The sequence below is a fragment of the Galleria mellonella genome, unplaced genomic scaffold (assembly GCF_026898425.1).
Source record: "Galleria mellonella isolate WM207_F2 unplaced genomic scaffold, CSIRO_AGI_GalMel_v1 utg172, whole genome shotgun sequence".
In the NCBI taxonomy this organism is placed as follows: Eukaryota; Metazoa; Arthropoda; class Insecta; order Lepidoptera; family Pyralidae; genus Galleria; species Galleria mellonella.
Window position 1 is genome coordinate 6,136,714 of NW_026442015.1, and position 22,630 is coordinate 6,159,343.

General features: G+C 33.4%; 2 protein-coding genes across 2 annotated transcripts; one reads left to right on the forward strand and one right to left on the reverse strand.

Moving 5' to 3' along the window:
- Positions 1 to 2,737: 2,737 nt before the first annotated feature.
- LOC128200278 (craniofacial development protein 2-like) lies at positions 2,738 to 6,483 on the forward strand. The gene is made up of 2 exons (XM_052893198.1): positions 2,738 to 3,664; positions 6,469 to 6,483. Exons 1-2 carry the CDS (start codon positions 2,738 to 2,740, stop codon positions 6,481 to 6,483), a joined length of 942 nt encoding a protein of 313 aa, XP_052749158.1.
- Positions 6,484 to 12,400: 5,917 nt separating this feature from the next.
- On the reverse strand, positions 12,401 to 22,295 carry LOC113513135 (zinc finger protein 334-like). Its single transcript, XM_052893125.1, has 3 exons — positions 21,953 to 22,295; positions 19,462 to 20,401; positions 12,401 to 16,113 (listed from the first exon to the last, which is right to left on the reverse strand). Exons 1-3 carry the CDS (start codon positions 22,025 to 22,027, stop codon positions 14,825 to 14,827), a joined length of 2,304 nt encoding a protein of 767 aa, XP_052749085.1. The 5' UTR covers positions 22,028 to 22,295; the 3' UTR covers positions 12,401 to 14,824.
- Positions 22,296 to 22,630: the final 335 nt, after the last annotated feature.

Consider the following 22,630-nt stretch of genomic DNA (forward strand, 5'->3'; position numbering starts at 1 on the left):
AGCTTAGACCGTATGTTCACGAACTGGTTTCCTTAACGTCCTAATTAAAAATCATTCCGGTACATAAACTCCGAAATAATTCCTCCTTAATTCAAAACTTATATCATTTATTAGAAACGGTTATAGATTTAATAGAAACAGGTGTACATCACACTTACTTAATTTTACTATACCTAATGCAAGGAAAATAGGGGGAAGAGGATTGTTAGTAATGAGATCTGACATGACCATTGCTAGCAATATGTAACAGGTTGACCTCCACGCGGTTCTCCCTGGAAACCAATGTGGTTAATTTTTGATGAATTCATCACGATGGGCCAACTGACCTGCTTCATTCTCATCTATTATTCCCCACTAGTGCCTCGCCAGTGTGTACCAATAGCCCAAGCGAAATAACCATACCATTTTCATCCATTAACAAATGCACAGAGAAAGGTTCTCATGCAGGCAAATGCAATGTAAGACGATCACCCATTAGATGAAACGACTACATTTAGGAATTTACGGTTGCTAGTAGCGGAGGACTGTTTCTTATGGCAGTCTACAGACCTATGGTTAGCGATGGACAATTAACGGCTTAAATGACGATTAGGCATGATAAATGATTTTTTATTTAGATGAAGAATGCTCGAAATGATATTGAAGAGATTGATAAGAGAAAGAAAGAAATAGTCAAGTAAACTTAAATTTAAGCATTTTTGAATAATCATTTTTTCATGATTCTATTGTCTATATGCAATTTGAAAAAGTTGTATTATACAAATTATAAATTAGATAAGCGTATCCATTACTAAAAATTGTTTCATTTATCCAAAATTAAGAAATACGTTATACTAAGTCTATGGGTGTTATGCGTCTATACCTTGGTCTCTGGTTCATAAGTATATTTTTTTTTTAAAGAAAATTTCTAATAGCTACCAAGGGCCTATAGAAATCATAAATCAATATGGTGCCTAATGGCGCGTAAAATGGCGCGATGTATTTATAAAACATCATTTTGTCATACGCATTCTATAGTGTTAGTTACGAGCCCACTACGACGGTATTAATTTGTCATAAAATATGCCATTTTGATTTTATTATGAAGAATGAATTGTGTTTTATGAGAACTGTTTTATTTAAATATTGGACTATTGAATTATAAATATTTTTTCACTAGATAAAAATGTTTGTCAACAGTCAGATTTCGACATATATCTGAACAATATTTTTGATGTTTTCCTTAAAAAAAATCATATTTCCGTCGTGATAATATTAATGACTATGGGACTAAGAGGCAGTTGCGAATAAAAAAGAAACATTAAAAAACTGTGCTATAAATAATTGCAGATGTTGTGAAGCATACCACCCATAATTACAGATTATGTCTAAAAAAAAGGACTTTAATTGTGACAAAACCAGTTTTTTTTTTTTAATTTAATTAGCATTCATAAATACATTAAAAAAACTGGATTTTTTAGTACCACTTAAACCTCTTGGGCTTGTGTATGATACTTTATATTTTCGTTCTAAAATGTCAATATTTACATTAACATTCTGCTGTTTTAACAAGGTTCGACAGTAAATAAGCTTTCAGTTTAAACTTTATGTTTTTAACAGTGATATAGTCTCACAAGTTATGTACATATTTTGATTTAAAAACTAAACTCCTGAAACGATTTCAATAAAATTTCTATTAAACCAATCTATGAGTATATTCTTTCAGTTAAAAAAAAAAGATATTTCCAAATCGATAAGGAACTGACGGAGTTATGAAGTAATAAATAAAAAAAAAAAATACAACCGAATCGAAAACCTACTTTTTTCGAAGTCGATCGAAAATAACAGTCGAGTTCAAACGTCGTGTTTTTTTTTTAATTGCTTACAAAGTAGTTGTGTATTTAATATGTTAAATCGTAAACGAATCTAAACAATCATGCAAATTAAATCGATTTTAATAGATATACGTCACTGTACTGACACAAATAGTTACAATACATAAATAATCATATATTAATGAATGAATGAATACCTTTTATTTGCTTCACATAGGTTTTTTTGTTGCTTTATTCTCTATGTTGTATAGACAACGTAGAGAATAAAGCGACACAACTAATAAATTTAACAATACAATTGTATAAGTACAGTAAGGCGGTCTTATTGCTGAAAGCAATCTTTTTAAAACAAGCTTAATTAAAGAAGTTTAGAATAGTTTAAAAATACTAAATAAAAATATTTATAAGTACCTATATATCAATTTTCAAAACAAAATTATATATATATATATATATATATATATATATATATATATATATATATATATATATATATATATATATATATATATATATATATATATATATATATATATATATATATATATATATATATATATATTTATGCTTAATAAAGAAAACAAATTAATATAAAATATACAAATACCAAAAAAAAAGATGCCAATTCATTAAAGAGATTATATTTTTTACTATGCAAAAGTATTAGTACCTAAAGGTGTAAAAGTGTAACAATTAAAAGCAATACTGCGTCATCAAATTAGTTGAAACTTTAAGTAGGTAATTTAGGGGGGAAAGGGACTGTTAGCAATGGAGTTTGACAGCCCCATTGCTAGCAATATGCCTTATTAGGTCGACAACCACGTGGTTCCTCCTGGAAACTATTGTGAACAATTCTTGTTGAATTCGTCACGATGGGCTAACTGACTGGCAAAAAGAGGGCAAAGGAATGCCAAATTGCAACGATGAATGTTTGTGGAGGTATGGATAGTAAAATAGACGAAGTATGTGAGATGATGAGTGAAAGAAGAATTGATGTATTAGGAGTAAGTGAAACAAAAAAGAAAGGCTGCTCTATTACTACTTATGACCGATATACTGGGTACTGGTCCGGAGTTAATGACTCTGAAAGAAGCAGCCAAGGAGTGGGAGTTATTTTGTCAGAGAGAATGAATGCATCTGTTAAAGAATTTGAATTTGTAAGTCCTAGACTCCTCTGGATACGACTGAAAGTTGGTTTGACCCGTATTTTTCTCCTTTGCGCTTATGCCCCGGATATGTCCAAGCCACCAAAGGTCAGGGAGGATTTCTGGGATAGTGTAAGGGAGATTATGACTAAATGTAAGGAGAATGAAAGAATTATTTTGATAGGTGATTTTAATGGCTGGGTGGGAATCCGTCGCGATGGATATGAAAGGAACTTAGGAATGTTTGGAGATAAAAGAGTGAATGAAAATGGTGAAAGTTTATTAGAAGTATGCCTGGAGAGAAATCTGGTGGTGACTAATACTTTGTTTAGTCACAAACTGATTCATATGTATACATGGCAAAGGCAAACCGAGAGAAGTATGATTGATTTTGTAATTGTGGATGAACGATTGAGAGCGAAAGTGAAGGATACAAGAGTCTATCGTGGTACGAATGTCGGAACTGATCACTTTTTGGTGATATCGAGAATAGGTGGCTTATTCAATAAATGGCGACATCGTCCACGTGTTCGTATGTCAGAAATAGAAAGAGTAAGAGTAGAGAGACTGACAGAAGAACAGGTTCGAAATCAGTATCAAGAAAGATTGAATGAAAGATTTAGAGAGCTACTGAAGAAAGATAACTATGAGATAGAAGAATTTTGGAAGGAATTTAAATGCGGAATCTTTGATATAGCTACTCAAGTTTGTGGTGTAAAAAAGAGGAAGGATGTTAAGATGAGAATGAATGTATGGTGGGATGGCGAAGTGAAAGAAATGGTGGCTCTAAAGAAAAAGGCATGGATGGATTTGTTAGCTACCAGAGCTAATAAGAGAATGCAAGGTAATGTAATGACATTGAAAAAATTGCAAAAGAGAAGTATGATGTAATGAAAAAGAAAGTTAAAGAATTAGTAAGCAAAAAGAAAGAGGAATGTAAGGATGAGTATGAAAGGAAATTCTCTAGAAAAGCTAATCAAAAGCTTTTCTGGCATTTAGTTCGAACAGCTAGAGGTAAAAAGAGAGATCCGAAAATGGGCGTGATAAGGGATATGGATGGTAATGTTATCACGGAACAAAAGGAAGTCTTAGATCATTGGAAGAGATATTTTGAAAGTTTATTTGAACGTGGAAGTGAAAGAAAGAATGTTGAAAATGAAATAATGGACGAAGAAGTTGACAGTGAAAGTGATATAAGTATGGATGAAGTAATGAATGCAATGAAGATTATGAAATTTGGTAAAGCAGCGGGATTCGATAGAATATCTGCCGAAATGCTTAAAGAAGGTGGAGAAATCATTGTAAACCTGCTGTGTCTGCTGTTCAATAAATGTTGGCGGTCCGGTTGTGTTCCAGGTGACTGGAGCAAAGCTGTTATTGTGCCACTATATAAAGGCAGCGGGTCACAGCAGGAGTGCAAAAATTTCCGCGGAATAAGCCTTCTTAGTGTTGTAGGCAAATTGTATGCTAGGATTTTGATTAAAAGAGTGATGAATGAGACGGAAAGTAAAATTTGGGATGTGCAAGCAGGGTTTCGAAAGGGTATGGGATGTACGGATCAAGTCTTTTCCTTAAGGTGCATAACAGAGAAACCCTTAGCTCAACATCAGAAGGTTTTCTGCGCCTTCATTGACCTTGAAAAGGCTTATGATAGAGTGGAGAGGAATGAACTGTGGTCAACACTGGCAATGTATGGGGTGAGCAGCCATTTGATACGGGCATTCAAATCTTTATATAAGGATTCAAATGCCTGTGTCAGAATAAATGGAGTCTATACAGACTGGTTTGGCATTGAACGCGGTGTTAGACAGGGCTGTGTAGCGTCTCCTTGGCTGTTCAACCTATTTATGGACAGTTGCTTGACCGATTTGAAAGGATCTAATTGTGGATTCAGGATGAATGAGTCTCTGTTTAAGACTCTTTTATACGCCGACGACCAAGTACTTTTTGCATCGTCGGAGTATGAATTACAACAAATGGTGACTATAATGAATGAAGCGTATGCAAGAAAAGGTATGAAAATAAATGCGAAGAAGACGAAGGTAATGGTTTTTGAGAGGAATGAAAGTTTAACGGCATGCCAGATTATGATAGGAGATGAAAAAGTGGAGCAAGTGAGTGAGTTTCTATATTTAGGTTCTTTGTTTACGAGGGATGGGAAGTGTGAAAGAGATATTGAGAGGAGAGTTAAAGCGGGAAACAGTGTTAACGGTGCACTGCTCTCGATTATGTCAAGTAAAAATGTATCGAGCAAAGCTCGCCTTGCTATAATTCAAGGAGTACTGACACCAACACTCATGTATGGAAGCGAATCGTGGGTATGGCAGAAGAAGCATGAAAGTAAGATAAATGCTGTACAGATGAGAGCTTTGAGAAGTATGTGTGGTATTACTTTAAAAGATAGAGTAAGAAACAGTGTGATTAGAGAGAAGTGTGGACTGAAAGTCGATGTAGTGACCAAAATCGAAAAAGGAATGTTGCGTTGGTTTGGTCATTTGGAGAGGATGGATGAAAGAAGAATTACGAAAGAGATTTATCGAGCAAGAATGAATGGAGATGTCGGTAGGGGCCGCCCTAGACGGACGTATGTCGACCAAATAGGCGACGTGCTGAAGAAGGGCCAAATTAAAAGTACCCGTAACCGACGAGCGTGTATGACAAGATTGATGAATGTGGAAGAAGCGAAAGAGGTTTGTTTGAATCGAAGCATTTGGCGTTCCATTGTTTCTGCCTACCCTAATGGGAGACAGGCGTGACAGATATGTATGTATGGGCTAACTGACCTACTTCATCCTCACCTATCATCTTTCACTGGTGCCTCGCCGGTGTATACCAATAGCGCGAGTGGGGTTACCATTCCAAAATCATACATTAAAAAAAAAAGTAGTACCTACTTTTTTTTATTCTACGTTTATGGTTAAAATTAGCTTAAAATGTGATCATACGTACACAAATTTTAAAATTAATTAAAAAATAACAAAAGTAATTCTATTTTCAAAACAGGAATATTCAATTCCGTACCGAACATAGATGAAAATTAAAAACAAAAGCGGATTGACGTACGCCCGCAGCACACCCAAGTTACGGCCAGTTTAAAATTTTTTGACGTCTGACAGGCTTAGGAATCGCTTTTTATAAAATAGGAATAAAGTTTAAAATTGGAAACATGGTAACTTTACAAACGCGATTCATAGGAAGATTATTATATTATTAATCGTATTTTTTATATTTACATTCTTATATAACATACTTATATTTGGATTTGAAAGTTGAGTGTCAAAAGATGCCCCAAAAAACGGTCAGTCGACTTAACTAATGTTCTTACCTGCGTAATATATTTAAGCGAATCCAAAAATTCGTGTGTTTGTTACACGTTTTCAATCTACGTCTATTTTGATACTTTATTTCTGTATTAAAAAATATTTAGTCCCGTTCGTATATATTCTATATTTTTTATAAAACTCAATTATAATTCAAATTTAAAATATCTTTATTCATGTCTATTGCAGATCAAATCTACATAAAAATCTAATAAAGCATTAAATAAATGAATAAAGTCAACACAGACAGAGGGTACAGAGGAATAACACCTGAGTACAGGAATGGCAACGCATGGGGGGTATCATAGGCGAAACAGTATACTCTGTTATGTCCATGGTACTGCTCATGTCTATAGGCGATGGTTGCCCCTTTCCATCAGGTGGGCCGTCAGATTGTTTGCCACTCTAAGTTGTATAAAAAAAAAACTTTCTGTTAAATATAAACGTGACAATATTGTGGTATCTTTATTTTTCAATTTATATTTACATTGCAACCGCTTCTTTAATAAGTATGTAGTAAAAATAAAAATTACTAGATGTCTTTAATAAAAACAATATTCATTTATTTAAATAAATAAATATTCAGCAAAAGAAAATATGGTACAAAATGGCGGACTTAATGTTTTTTTTATGCGTGAAAATGGCATGGTTACCCCGCCTGCGCTATCGGTATACACTAGCGGGGTACCAGTGAGCGGTGATAGGTGAGGATGAAAAGGCAGGTCAGTTAGCCCATTGTGACGAATTCAATGATAAATTGGTCACGATAGTTTCCAGGGGGAACCGCGTGGAGGCCGATCGATATTGATAGCAATGGGGACTAAATTCCCCATTACTAACAATCCCTTCCCCCCGGACTTAATGTTAGTAGCATTCTCTACCAGTCAACTTTAAGGATGAATATTGTAATATGATACCCATGGTACTTCTCATGCTTTCTTGTAACGACTAAAATGTTAGTTATATTTAATAAAAAAATAATATTGTAAAAAATCAATAAACTTTCAAAAACAACATTTCAAAAATAAATCTATGCTGCCAATCAAACGGTGTTGCCAGTTAAACGAATCAACTCCCCTAAATTAAAGGAAGTCCGCGTGTGCCTGACCGCGCCCCGGGCCGCGTCAATCACGCGGCGCAACCGTAATTGTTTCTGTTTTCGAAATTCGAACGTACCGAATTTGAATTTGTAGCTCAGATCATCGATCGCGGTTTGGATAATGGATAATTTCAGTAAATAAAGAAAAAAAATATAAACTATAATAGAACCTATATAAAAACACATAGGGGGAGGGCATTTACATATTTCTGCCGCAAAGAAATTATGCGTTCAGTATATTTCGTCTCAAAATATATGATATATGACAACGAAATTATAGATTAAAATGCAAAACACTTAGTCTTCAATTAGGGTACCTAATATTGGGGGGAAAGGGATTGTTAGCAATGGAGTTTCACAGCCCCATTGCTAGCAATATGCCCTATTAGGTCAACCTCCACATGGTTCCCCCTGGAAACCGTTGTGAACAATTCTTGTTGAATTCGTCACGATGGGCTAACTGACCTGCTTCATTCTCACCTATCATCCTTCACTGGTGCCCCGCCGGTGTATACAGATAGCGCGGGTGGGGTTACCGTTCCATTATCACCCATTAAAAACTATGGTACCTTACCATTAATGTCACAAAGTATTATTTAATACTTTATTGCTCTACGCCACTTCCTCGTTCCAAGTAGCTGCCACTTTCTGCTTGTAAGAGTAGACGGACTTAAAATAATTAGGTAAGGACTTAAATAACTCTATAATCGTCATAAATATTCGACGAGAGAAATGAAATTATTCACTGTCCAAATTTTTTTCTCCTACAACAAGGTTTTACAAACAAAACACCGATAATGACATCTCTTGTTCCTGAAATTGAATTTATGATTCAATTAAAAAAAAATATGCTACAAAGTTGGCAAACAAGCATACAGCCCGTCTAACGGAGAACGGTCACTGTAGCCTACGAGCCTAGCCTACGCCTGGAACACTAGTGGTGTCACGTGCGCGTTGCCGAACCTGAAGAAACCTTAATATACCCTTTTTGTAGAACCCCATACTGTAGTCTCTAGGGAAAACCTCGACAGAAAACCTTTGAAACCGCACTGTACATGATCATTTAGGCTCAAGCGTGTGAGAATGAATTCCCTGTCGATGGCGAGCGGTGCGATGATAAAAGGCGGCTGTGGGCATCATTTCAAAACAATTCCTCATAACACAATCCGTTATACAAGCGGTAGAACACACAAAAGGAGGTAGTCTCGTCTTAGACTTAAAGGCTCAATACCGTCTGTGATCTTGATTGCTTGAGATCGGGATTAAAATCATAGACTGGTTTTAATACCGATTTTTTTGGGTTTTCCTATTCTGATGGGATGAAAATCCCCGTATCCCCCATGCGTCGCCATTCCTGAGAACTCGGATGTTATACCTCTGTACCCTGTAAATTCACGGCATATCCCACCCTTCAAACCGAAACACAGCCATGCAAACACAGCTGCTTCACGGTTGAAACACGAATGGGACAGAGGTAGCCAAGCAATCGACTTTTGTACAAAGTCTCCCTCTGGTAGGTGTATTCATTACGATGGGCTAATTGACCTAGCTTTTCATTTTCACCTACCATCGCTCAATGGTGCTCCGCCGGCGTATACCGTTAGTGCAGGCGGGGTTGCCATTCCATTATCATTTATTAAAAAAAACCCGTCAGTATTGATAACGCAGTCGGAATTACTGTTACACTAGCGACTGATGATAGTACAGGGGTTGTCAAACTTTTAAGATATCGGAACGACCAACAAATACCTTTTATTTTATGGAACCCCACATCAAATTATTACTTATTTATTTATTTATAGGATTACCAACATAAGATACAGCTAAACATTTCAATACAATACACTGGTGGATTAGATCTAACTGTTCTTACATTTATAGGCAACCACAGCGTGCCTTGTGTTTGATAAATACATAACAAATAATAAATAAATAAATTATAATATATTTATTTATTATAGATAAATAAATTACAAATCAAAAACACTGTAATTTAAATAAGAACAAAAGCTTTTATTAGAAGAAATATTTTAAAAGTATAGCTCTTTACAGTTTCCTTTAACTTTTATTGTGAAGAATGAAATTGTGTTAATGTATAAATAATTTCGCGGAACCCTGGTGACTTTTTTACGGAACCCACTTTAGGAATCGCTGTTACAGTCAATATGAAGGAAGGTCAGTTGCTCATCGTGATGAATTCACTAGAAATTAAGGAAGGACCAACAACAAACTACGTGACTTTGCTAGCACATTTGACTGACCTTCCTAGCAGTGGGGACTAATTTATTTATTACAGCTAATCCCTGAAATGCTGGTAAAGTACCAAAGTTGAACAAATTAAACAAACTACAGACAGATAATTATCTGAATGAACATAATTAAGAGAATAAATATTTTTATTACTATAAATAATTCACAATTTCAATAAGAAAAGCTAGTATCTCCCTACAATTAATATGTGGCTGGATATAAAACTTTTAGCTTAGTATATTGTCAAAGCTCTCTTTAGACGTATTACCATCTCGTTGAAATACTCATTCTGCCATCTATTGTTCAATAGTAAAACCATATGCATTTTGCATACAGAAAATATTACTCTAGTACAGATTCCTAAAACTCTATATTGGTAAAAGCAGTCTTCTAACAAAGATTATAATAGTCTTGCTATTCAACAACAGATGGCAGTTTGCATTTTTGTATTATAAATTCTTATTAATAAATAAGTCAGATACAATTTTATGCAGTTAATAATTATAATTTTTAATAAATATTAAAACGATTTTATCCATTCATAAATTAGATAACTAGACTATGTCTGTGTTTAGGGGATATCAATATATATGGTATAGAAGCCACACAATATTTTTTTTGAAATTTCTTCTGTCTGTCAATGTTTGTTTCGGTATCACATAAAAAATTACTGCACCAAACTGAATACTGAGTTTTGAAAGTCGTGCTCATGACGGTGTAACTTAAAATCTGGTATACGTCTGTTCACATTTCTTCATACGCTATCTTAAAGTGGCTACTTTATTTAAAAATCCACACATACGATGTTGCGGGCAAAAGCTAGTAAGTAATAATATCAACATAAATTTAGATTTTTTTTAATAGATGATTATGGAATGGCAACCCCGCCTGCGCTATCGATATACGCTGGCGGAGCACCAGTGAGGGATGATAGATGAAAATGAAAATGCTAAGTTAATTAGCTCATCGTAATGAATACACCTACCAGAGGGAGACTTTGTACAAAAGTCGATTGCTTGGCTACCTCTGTCCCATTCGTGTTTCTATTGTGATGCAATTATTTGCATGACTATGTTTCAATTTGAAGGGTGGGATATGGCGTGAATTTACAGGGTACAAAGGAATAACATCTGAGTCCTCAGGAATGGCAACGCATGGAGGTATCAAGGGCGTATAACAGTATACTCTGTTATATCCATGGTACTGCTCATGTTTACAGGCGACGGTTATCACTTTCCATCAGGTGGGTCTGTCAGCTTGTTTGCCATTCTAAGTTGTATAAGAAAAAAACTAGAATTCAGCACGATGGTTTCCTTGGGCACGTGGAGATCGTTGCAACAAACTCTTCCCACAAACAATCCCCCCCCCCTATACAGTTAGATTATAAACGTTTATATAAAACAAAGAGCTTAAATACCATAGACAAGACATAGTGTAATAAAACAAAGCAAACACTTTGGTAAGCGGCATTTAATTATAAAAAGAACAATACAAAAAGAAAAAAAAATATCATACATACGCTAAAAACTTTACGAACAAATAAAAAGTCGTATTCAATCGATATTTTTATATAAAGCGTGATGCAAATCGTCATTTCTTAATATTAGGTACGTACATCGAAATCTCTGGTAACGATTATTTTATTATTTTCATGTATAAATCCATTCACAGCCTACAGGCATAAGTTAAAAATAATTACTTAATTACAAAAACTTAAAACACCTACATCTAGATGGAGGGTCATGTCAATGAAAAGGTCAGTGTTGCTAGTAATTACATACAAAATTTTCCCAAATTATATGGATTTTTCATAGAATTTATAAACTTTTCTCACATTTATTATTTTATTTATTTTTTATTTATTTATTTATTTATTTTTAGATAACTTATACCTTTATTTATTCTATATATACACCACATTATAAAAATTAATGCTATATTATAGCATTCTCTTCCAGTCAAAATGTAATTATGTGGTGAAAAATTGAAAATTGTTGATAAACAGATACAAATATATTTATAACAAATTATTATTATATATTTATATATTATAGACAATAGACATTATATCAAAATTTTTTTTTTTAAATTAATTATTCACAATTTTTTTTTTCCTAATTCCAATCGTAGGTATACACTGGATGTGTGAGATACAAGCTCAAAGCGGTAACAATTATATTAATCACTATTTTCCAATTGCATAATCCACATTCTTTTAATTACAAATAATGACATCTGGTATCACTGTTTACGCACAAAAAAAATTGTATACATACATATATATTCACATAGAAAAAATATTTATCATTTACAGTGGGACCCTCTACCTAGATGTTAATAATTTAAGTAAAACATTACAAAAATCATATAGCAGCGCGCCCCACGTGTGTTTTGTATAATTTTTGCCTTGATTTTTGAAAGTGAAATAATTTTTAAGTAGTAATATCGATTTATCCACTATCCTACTAACACACGATTTATGGGAAAAGCAAAGAAACTAAGCTATACAGCTTGATTTTAAAAACAATTCTTAAATTTGGTTAAAAAAATCATTCCTCTGATTAATTTAAATTAAATAAGGACAAAAATATGACCAAGCATACAGCTTTAATATTAATTGGTTACCATAGACAATGGAAACAAGTTCTTATGAATGTTATATATATGTATATATATATATATATATATATATATATATATATATATATACTATATATATATATATATATATATATATATATATATATATATATATATATATATATATATATATTTTTGCGTAATGCTGGAATAAACATACAGACAGACATAGAAAATTTCTAAAATAATTAAGTTGTACTTATTTTGTAAACAATAGAATTTATACCTTCATACGTGTTTCCATTAAAAAATTGTCATAATTGAAGTGGACATTTTATTTTTATTTATTCTCCTTTTAATATTATTATACAAAAGACGGGCTTAATGCTATATATTTTCTCTCAGACAACCTTTGGCAACACAGAAATGTAATGTTTCCCTTTGCTTTTCGTTTATTTACAGTAAATAGATTAAAGTTGGCATAATTACACAAAACACGAGGGCGCCACTGTGCGCATCACAACACTTCATCATTTCAATATTAAATATCGACATTAAAACAACCATGTCAACTTAAAAAATAAGATTAAATCTAAAAAAAAAAATACATTAAATTACCATTTTGTTCGATTTGACTTCATATTAAAATGAAAAAAAAATGTTAAAACTTTGGGCTGTATACATAATTAACTTTGCCTATATTTTCAAATTGACAAGTTTAATATGTATTCTAAAAGTGTGTACACAACGACACAATTTAACGAAACAAACGCCAAATAGATCTTTAGTGGGCTTTATTTCTTTTATTTTATTTAGAATGGCATTCAAACTGGCTGACCACCTGATGGAAACCATAGCCTATTGACATGAAGAACACTATGGAGATCACATACAGAAATACTACACTTCCCGCCATCTACCGTTCAGAACACACAGAATTTCCCTTGCGCACTATTGGAACACTGTAATTATATCAAAATAGATTCAATTATATAAATTTTTCAAGAAAAACATTCAATACAATAAGAGTAATAGATGTCCGAGTCCTCAGGAATGGCAACGCACGGGGGGTATCATGGGCGAAACAGTATACTCTGTTATGTCCATGCTACTGCTCACGTCTATAGGCAACGGTTACCACTTTCCATCAGGTGGGCCGTCAGCTTGTTTGTCATTCTAAGTTGTATAAAAAAAAAAGATATTAAAGATGGGCTAAAAGGAAACATCCAAAGCCGTATGGCTATCTTAAAAAAAAAAACAGAATTATCTATGACGCCCAAAGTACTCTTCATGCGTTAACATTCCTAAGACCTAATAATAATGATACAGCAATCGTAATTTGATAATTATTTCATTAAAATATGTCGTTGTGGTAATCACTGAGAACTTAACGAGGCCTAATTCGACCTTAAGGCTTTAAAATGCGACAAGAGTAAGTCGGCGTCGGGTAGTGCTATAGAACGAAAATTTTGTTTCTAAATTCGAAAAAATAAAAAAAAAATTGTTGAAGTTGAAAAGGAAAAGACATATGCTCAATAGTGGACAATGGATAAAACCGGGGGGGGGGGGGGGGGGGGGGGGGGGGGGGGGGGGAGCGATTGTTAGTAATGGAGTTAAACAGCCCCAGGTCGACGTCCACGTGGTTGCCAATGGAAACCATTGTGTATAATTCTTCTTGAATCCCTCACGGTGGGCTAATTGGCCTGACTTCATCCTCAAATATCATTTCTCACTGGTGCCCCGTCAGCGTATAGCGATAGCGCAGGCGGGGCTACCATTTCATTATCATCCATTAAAAAAAAATGGGTAGATAGATACTCTTTATTGTTCCCTCCAAAAGATTACAATACTAAACTTATTATAGATACAAACAATTACAAGAAATGATCATAGGGAGAAAACAATGGGCGTCCTCATCGCTAAAAGCGATCTTATCCAGGCAACCTTTGGATGATATTCGAAGACAAATCATTCGTTCCGGACTTACCCTTACCGTCCTGCCGACTTACCCTAGTAGCACGGTTCAGTTAAGCAAAGAGATTGCGCTTATTTATGTTCCAGCATATTTTGGATACTTTCCCTAGCACTAAATGAGAGGGCTCATTACAAATGACATTTACCCTAGACGAATTACAGACGAATCTATCGAGAGAATCGCTTCGATTAGTGCTCGCGTGGAAAAGAAGAAGACAACGCTAGCGAGAGTAACATAAGATAGAATGAGACAGCAACATACGATTTATCATTCCTGTTTGCTCTTGCAGGACTCGCTTGCGATGACGATTCCACCGATCGATTCGATTGCCACTTGTCTGTTGTAGTTTCGTCTAAAACTTTAGTGCCAATTCACAACTCGATTCAATATGAAAATCTGTCAGATTTTAAACATTCATAATAAATAGACCCATAGACAATCGATCTTGTGATTTGAAAACTATTTTAATAATTATTCATTTAAAATATTCATATTTATTTAATAACATATCGGTTTTACAACACGTGTATGCGAATAATTCATCACCATTCATCATTTAGTACAAACTACTAATTGGAATTGATTCGAAATTCAAAAATATAACAATACTATTTACAATTAAGACCAAAAAAATAGGACACTTATAAATTCTTTCCGACTAACTCATTCTTTTTAACGACATCGAGGAAGGCAGGCGTGTAACAAGTATTATTAACTTGATCGCCCTTTCTCACGCTCAAATTTTGTATGGCCTCGTTCTCGTTGTCGTTTTTCATTAAATTCAAGCCCTCCTCCGGAATCTCCGGGTCCGGTGGACAATCAGGGTGCTTAAAAGCTATATGTTTCTCTAAACTAGCTTTTTGAACGCACTTATAGGAACAATGCGGACATTTTACAGACTTCTGTCTGCTACGATACGATTTTACTTGACTCTTTATATCAACATTATCACCGTCCTTCTCATTCAAATGTCTCTGTTTGTGTTTTGTTAAATTAGTCTTTTGTACGCAACGATAACTACATAAATCACAACTGAATGGCTTTTGGTCCGTGTGGAGGTACATGTGTTTGACTAAATTGGGCTTCTGCACAGTCCTATACTCACAGTAAGGGCACGCGAACGGTTTATAACCGGTATGTGTCCTTTCATGTACAACTAGATTATTTTTTTGGGCGCAACGATATTCACAATATTGACACTTGAAAGGTTTTTCCTTCATGTGTACTAATATATGTTTAGCTACATTATTTTTTTGGCCCGACTTGTAAGGACAGAAAGTACACGAAAATGGCTTCTCGCCTGTATGTGTGCGTTCGTGGATTTTCAATATGGCGGGAGATTGGCATCTATAAGAACATTGGGAACAACCGAATTTACCTAATTTCTCACTCTGCTCGCTATCCTCCAAACAGTTTTTCGAATGTTGCTTCAAAAGCCTTTTAGATGGGAATATAACGTTGCATTTGTAACATGTGTACTCACCTTTAATAATATCCATAGACAAATCTTCCGTAGACAATTTATTTTGGACACTGGAATCGTTCTCGTTTTTTTCGTTATTATCCGTGTATTGCGCGTTCGGATTGTATTCTGCGTAAAATATTTTGTTTTGGTCTGTTGGTTTCAAATTTTCCTTTGGCTCTTCAATTTTCGTACTGTCATTTTTCCCGCCATTTTCGTTTTGGCGCGTTTTTTTCAACTCCTCCTCGTAAGGGCTCCCGTTTTCGAATTGTCTATTGACGACTAGATTCTGAGGATTGTCTCGAGTCACATTTGTAATATAGTTTTGTGCGTAATTTTGAGGTCGAGAATATAAATCTGTCGCGTTCAAAGCGGGCACATTTTGTATTTGGTTATTATATACTGCATATATTTGACTATCTTGGTGTATGGCTTGACTCCCCTGAGCTGTATCTGAATGCACTTGGCCTGAAACAAAAGATAAAATGTCTGGCTAGTTTTAAAACGAAACTTAAGGATTTTTATTTGAGCAAGTTGTCATCTTCTTAATATGTTTATATGTCTGGTAAGCATACTTATTTCTTCAGACATCTAAATAAATTTATAAGTGTTTTACATATACATGTGAACAGTATTTATATATTTTTATGTATTTGTGTATGTGTACACAAATACATAAAAATATAAGTATGATACCCCCTATGCGTTGCCATTCCTGAGGACTCAGGTGTTTCTGCCGTGAAGCAGTCGTATGCATGGCTATGTTTCGATTTTAAGGGTGGGATATGGCAGTGATATTACAAGGTAAAGGCATAACACCTGAGTCCTCAGGAATAGCAATGCATGAAGGGTATCATTGGCGACACAGTATATTCTGTTATGTCCATGACACTGCTCATGTCTATAGGCGACGGTTACCACTTTCCATCAGATGGGCCGTCAGCTTGTTTGTTTGTTTCTAAGTTATATCACACCTCGGCGATCTATTTTCTGCCTATCACGTGAAGAAGCTAGCGTGATAATATACAAAGCCAGCTCTCTAGTACCCAACATATAATCTACGAAAGTAAACACGTGAACTTACAGCTGATTCTATTAACCTTTATCTATTATATATTGACAAGGAAAGGTTAAAAAGTCACTTGTCTATGATACAAACATCTATTGCATCACAACTAGGTGTGGTGTAACCTTTTTAATAGACTCAAAAAAGATGGAGGTATTTTTTTTTTATTTGACTAATGCAAAGACAATCTAAGAGTTATGTTTTAGCAGTATGTTTATTACATACATTCTACCGTAGCGCCTAAACTGTTCTAATTTTAAATATTATAAAAATTAACTTTCCTCATATTTGACATCTAATCAGTGTATTTTTTTTTTAAACTAATTATGTCAAAAGTTAGACATTTTGTAAATATGTATTGTTTGTTCCGACTTAAGAGAGAAGTTTTTGCCACGATAAGAAACAAATGGACGCGCCAGGCGGCGGTAAAGGATAGAACATTATTTACCGGATAAAATAGTTGAATTATATTTAATTAAATTCACATTTTATTTAAATTTATTTAAATTAAGAATTATAATTCTCAATAAATGTGCAAATTTAAATTGATTACTTCACATTTTCCCGATAAATTAACTAAACGATGGTAAAAACCGTAATAAAATCAAATCAAACGGACAGACGGATGCAAGCATTGTTTTTTATAATGCAATTAAAATTCAAGCTAGCTTTTTTGTGTATTAAAAATATTATATCATCATTTTCAATAGCAAAACTAGGGGGCAAGGTCGATTGCTTTGTAATTCAATAGGTCAGAGGTAACTTTATTTGAATAGTTGACAATTGTGTATGACAGGAATGCTAATTCACGTGCATACCACAAATATAGTGAAGTCAAGGTATACCACTTAATTATATATGATTTTTTTTTTTTTGCAAATATGCAATAACGTGAGTGTAAAATGCTTTGAAAGTGTCGGTGTAATAATGAGAAATGGTATGCTGGTTCAGTGACAAATATAAGCTGATAGAGTCTTCTATTAATGAAATTGAATATTTCTAAGCAAATTACCAATACTGATATTTTTTAGACAAAAATTAAAAAAAAAAATTAAATAAATCTACGACATTCCCATAAAAATTTGAGTGCTGCACGCGGCGTATTAGGACTCAAAATCGTTTGTTGTATTTCGATTTTTTATTCTTATGTGATCCTTAATATAAAAGTGAGTTTGTTTGTTTGTTACATTATAAAGCTTTAACAGCTTAATCTGTTACTATGAAATTTAATATATATGTATATATGTGGAAAATTGAAGGATGGAGAAAATTAGCTGGAGGGATCGAATTCGTAATGAGTCTTAGTTTAGGGTTAAGAAAAAATTATTAGAACTATTGAGGACAGAAGGGGAAAAATGTTGGGACACTTGATACGACACGACGAACTTATGAACATTATAATAGAAGGTAAGATAGAAGGAAGGAGGGGGAGAGGGAGACCGAGGCATAGTTACAAAAGGCAGATCAAGGAAGGAGTTGGTGTCGTGTCGTATCAAGAGGTGAAGAGACTCGCTGAAAATCATAGTGAGTGGCAAGAGCTCCACCGACAAAAGTGCAGCTCTTAAATAGGATAGATAGATATGTGTGTGAAGGTTATAGACTACTTTTTAGCTTTGTTAATGAACATATTCCGTGAACACGATTTAGTTATGGATATATAAACTAGTATTTTCTAATGATTAAATGTACAGTCTCACCTGCAGGACACTGATTTAAAAGGATGCTGATGATTTTGTTTTATAACAGTATAATGAAGTCAAGGATGACGAATCATTCTTATTAATATTATAAATGTGAGACTTAATTTATTTGTTACCTTTTAACATCTCAGCTTAACAAATTGCTATGAAATTTTGTATCATCATGTCAGCCTTCCCCATTGGGGGGTTTTGTCAGTACTTGCCACGCTTGCCAGGCGGATTGGCAACCGCAGTTAGGCTTTAGAGATGTTTTAAGAGGGATGCTTCTGCCCACCTCTCGCTATCCCTTGACCTATCATAATGAAACCAAACTAAGATGTACTGTCCAGGGCAGAAGTTGCAGGCCTTTAGCTGCAGTATGTATGCAGTCAGTTATGAAGGCAAATAGGGTAAGATTCAAATAGAGGCAGTCTTATATATGGTATAAAGGGTTTTAGCACTATTCTACTCTGTTCACCCTGCAAGAGATCAGGTGTGAAGATCTATAGATACATTATATAATATATAGAAAATTGTGTATTCCTTCTACTATATAAGATTACATACTCATAGTTATTTTATAATATATATATATATATATAAATGATGTGCTCCCATCAGGACTAATATCATTAAAAAAAATTCCAAATTTTTTTTTTTTTTTATACAACTTAGAATGGCAAACAAGCTGACGGCCCACCTGATGGAAAGTGGTAACCGTCGCCTATAGACATGAGCAGTACCATGGACATAACAGAGTATACTGTGTCGCCAATGATACCCTTCATGCATTGCATTCCTGAGGATTCAGGTGTTATTCCTCTGTACCCAGTAAATTCACGCCATATCCCACCCTTCAAACCGAAACACAGCCATGCAAACACAACTGCTTCACGGTTGAAACACGAATGGGACAGAGGTACCCAAGCAATCGACTTTTGTACAAAATCTCCCTCTGGTCAATTAATTGTCAACTAATAGTATTTTTTTGATGAGGTAATTGGCAACATTCAGTTGAATGTGAAAATGATTAATTTAATTACTTAATACCTAATTAAAAATATAACTTACCATTCAATCCATTTACATTTGGCAACCCCTGACTCATATTATCATAAAAATAACTGTCATCCTCTTGTTCTGACTTTATTTGGAATGGCATTGGCAATAAATGGTCACCATCTACATTTTGGTCTTCATGAACATTTCCAGTGACCACCAGTCTTTGTCCTATTCTATGGGCTATAGCTTGGTCCAACCTCTGAACTAGTGTTTGATCCAATCGTTGAACCAAATTTTGATCAAATCGTTGTGCCAAATTCTGTTCTAGGCGTTGGGCCAAATTTTGGTCCAACCTTTGAGCCAAATTTTGATCCAATCTTTGAACTAAATTGTGATCCAATCGTTGCGCCAAATTCTGTTCTAATGCTTGAGAGAAATTTTGCTCCAATAACTGACTATCTTGAGCACACTGCACTATGGGTGTTCTTCTCGATTCCTGAACTAATATTTCTGGATCAATATTCCGATTTAAATGGTGGGACAGATCTAATTCATGATTCAAGTCATGTGGTATCTCATGTCGCATATTCTGCTGCAAAACCTCACTAATCCTCAAGTCTTGTTCATTTAAATTTTGCACCAACGTTTGCGCCAAACCATTCTGTAATTCCAATTCGTTTGACAAATTTCTTGCCAATGATATATCTAAATTTCTATTTATGATTAAATCTTCATGTCTCAAGTTCTGTGGCAGCTCGTTGGCTAAATTGTGAACCAGATCAACCTCGGGAAAATTCCGTTGTAGATATCCTGGTATTTCGTTGAAATTTAAGTTTCTGCCTAAATGGTTAGTTTTAAGCATCAGTGTGGACATTTGTCGTGGTGATAAGGGTAGTTGGAAATTGTGAACTAAGGAGGTGTTCAGTGATGTTTGCATGACTTGATGAAGCTGTTCCATGGATATTGGTGTGTGCTGGTCAGGTGCCTCTAATTGAAAGGGTTTCTGGAGCTGAAAGTTAAAGTAAAAAAATATTTACAATGAGTTAGATATGTAATTGTGTAATTCAGTAAAAATATATACTGATACTGCCTGTAATAATAATAATAACAAATGTACACAAAAATTAATAAAGAGATATGTTTAATGTTATTCCAGTAATTGGTGTGCCTTGTTTTTTTTTTCCAAGCTTATCAATTTTGTTATAAATAATAACTTTTTTTTTTTATACAACTTAGAATGACAAACAAGCTGAGGGCCCACCTGATGGAAAGTGTCTCACCAATAAAAATACCATGGACATAAAGTACACACACATACTGTTTCATGATACATGCCAATAGGACTCAGATGTTATTCCTCTGTACCCAGTAAATTCACGCCATATCCCATCCTTCAAACCGAAACACAGCCATGCAAACACAACTGCTTCACGGTAGAAACACGAATGGGACTTCGACTTTTAAATAATTATCTTAAATAAAATTTTATTTTTATTGTTAAAATTAAAATTATATTAATAAAATATGACTGTAGGAATAAATTATATTGAGCATAGAGTTACAAAGATAAATTTGGTGGCAACATAAAATATAAGTAATTTGTATTAATGTAGATTACATTGTGTGCAATAAAGTATTAATAAATAAATAAATAATTTCAGAACCTCCATCATTTTAAAGTCACTACATAATAATGATTATTTTGTTGCTAAATTTCATGCGTGTTTCCATGGGACTTCATAAATAATTATCTCTATGTTTTAAAAATACTGTTATTGGCACTGTTAGGCCTATTGTTCTAAAACTGTAATGTGTATTGTTGTTAATTATTTTGTAAATGTTGTTTGTATTAATAAAAAAAAATACAGATATAAATCATGGCAAATCAGTTATTTCAATTTAAAAAAAAAAACTACTAAATCAGTTTCAATAAAATTTCTACAGAACTAATCTAAAAGTATATCTTTTCAAATTAAAAGATTTTTTAAATCAATTTATAAATGACTAAGTTCTGTGGTAACAAACATAAACAAATACAACCAAATTAAAAAACCCCTCTTTTTTTTTAGAAGTTGATTGAAAATATAATATCCACAATCAATCACATCCATCCAATGGACATTTTATGAAATTAACAGTTTAATAAAAACACTAAAAAATTTGGTAAAAAACTAAGTTGTAATATCTACTTAAAAATAATCAATTATAATTAATAACCCTTAGGTTAAAATACTATGTCTGTTTGCAAATCCAAGATGCATAAAAAACTTAATGTAAATTAATACTAATATAATTACATACAGAAATAATTGTGTAGGTACATAGCCCTGTATGCAGCCTGCAACCACTACAATATTATTTATAAGTATTCATAAAAAAACTTGAATAATGTTCATTACTTCTCCCCAAATAGATATATTTTTTACGTATGTAGTATTAATAAGGTATTTTTTAATTATAAATTTTAAAAATATAATGAAAAAACGTTGATAAAACAAATCGGAACGAAAGCGCAAGTGCTTTTGCTTTACATAAATAAAAAATATAACAAAGAACTCACAATATCCGCATATTTTGAAGCTTTATAATTTTCTTCGTCAAGGACGTGTTGATCTTCTCTCTTCACGAAATCCATTATATTATAATGATGTGACTTCTCTTATCGCATAAACTTATTTTAATAAAAAAAAATCCATCCTGTAACGTTCTGCACATAACCTAACATACATTATTTACAATTCAAATTGAGTTAACTATAAACTTGCATTACAGTATGAGGAGGAAAAAATATATATAAGAAGTTTTTAAATTACATGTTGTACTAGGTGGTCGTTACAATAAATCGTAACAATAAACATGTACAAAAAAATTAAAATTCTGTTCACTTGACGTTAAAAAGCGAAAGAAAGAAAGGAAAGATAAATGAAAGGAAGGAAGCTATCAAAACTATAGACAATGGAGTTGATTCTGAGGCGCTATTCCAGTAATCTTATATTTTAACTTGATATTTTAATTTGATAATTTCACAAATTATTGTTTTATGGACCACCATAAACTAAACTTATAATAATTTTTTCTTAAATGTAATACAAATTTAGTTCATTATGAATTCTTATCCTTAATAATTATCCTTAGAATTAAAATTTAGCTGTGATATCAAATTTAATTTTAGAAATAAGTTTAGAGAAATGGCACTTCAGAATCGACACCATTATTTAACCCTGTACTGCAAAAAATA

What these genes read in the sequence shown, in the direction of transcription:
- LOC128200278 (XM_052893198.1), top strand. Translation starts at nt 2,738, where the DNA reads ATGAATGTTTGTGGAGGTATGGATAGTAAAATAGACGAAGTATGTGAG.
- LOC113513135 (XM_052893125.1), bottom strand. Translation starts at nt 22,027, where the DNA reads ATGGATTTCGTGAAGAGAGAAGATCAACACGTCCTTGACGAAGAAAAT. An exon ending in CTTCAAAATATGCGGATATT is followed by an intron (nt 20,402 to 21,952) that starts GTGAGTTCTTTG and finishes TTTAACTTTCAG; the next exon opens with CTCCAGAAACCCTTTCAATT. An exon ending in AAATGTAAATGGATTGAATG is followed by an intron (nt 16,114 to 19,461) that starts GTAAGTTATATT and finishes CTTTTGTTTCAG; the next exon opens with GCCAAGTGCATTCAGATACA.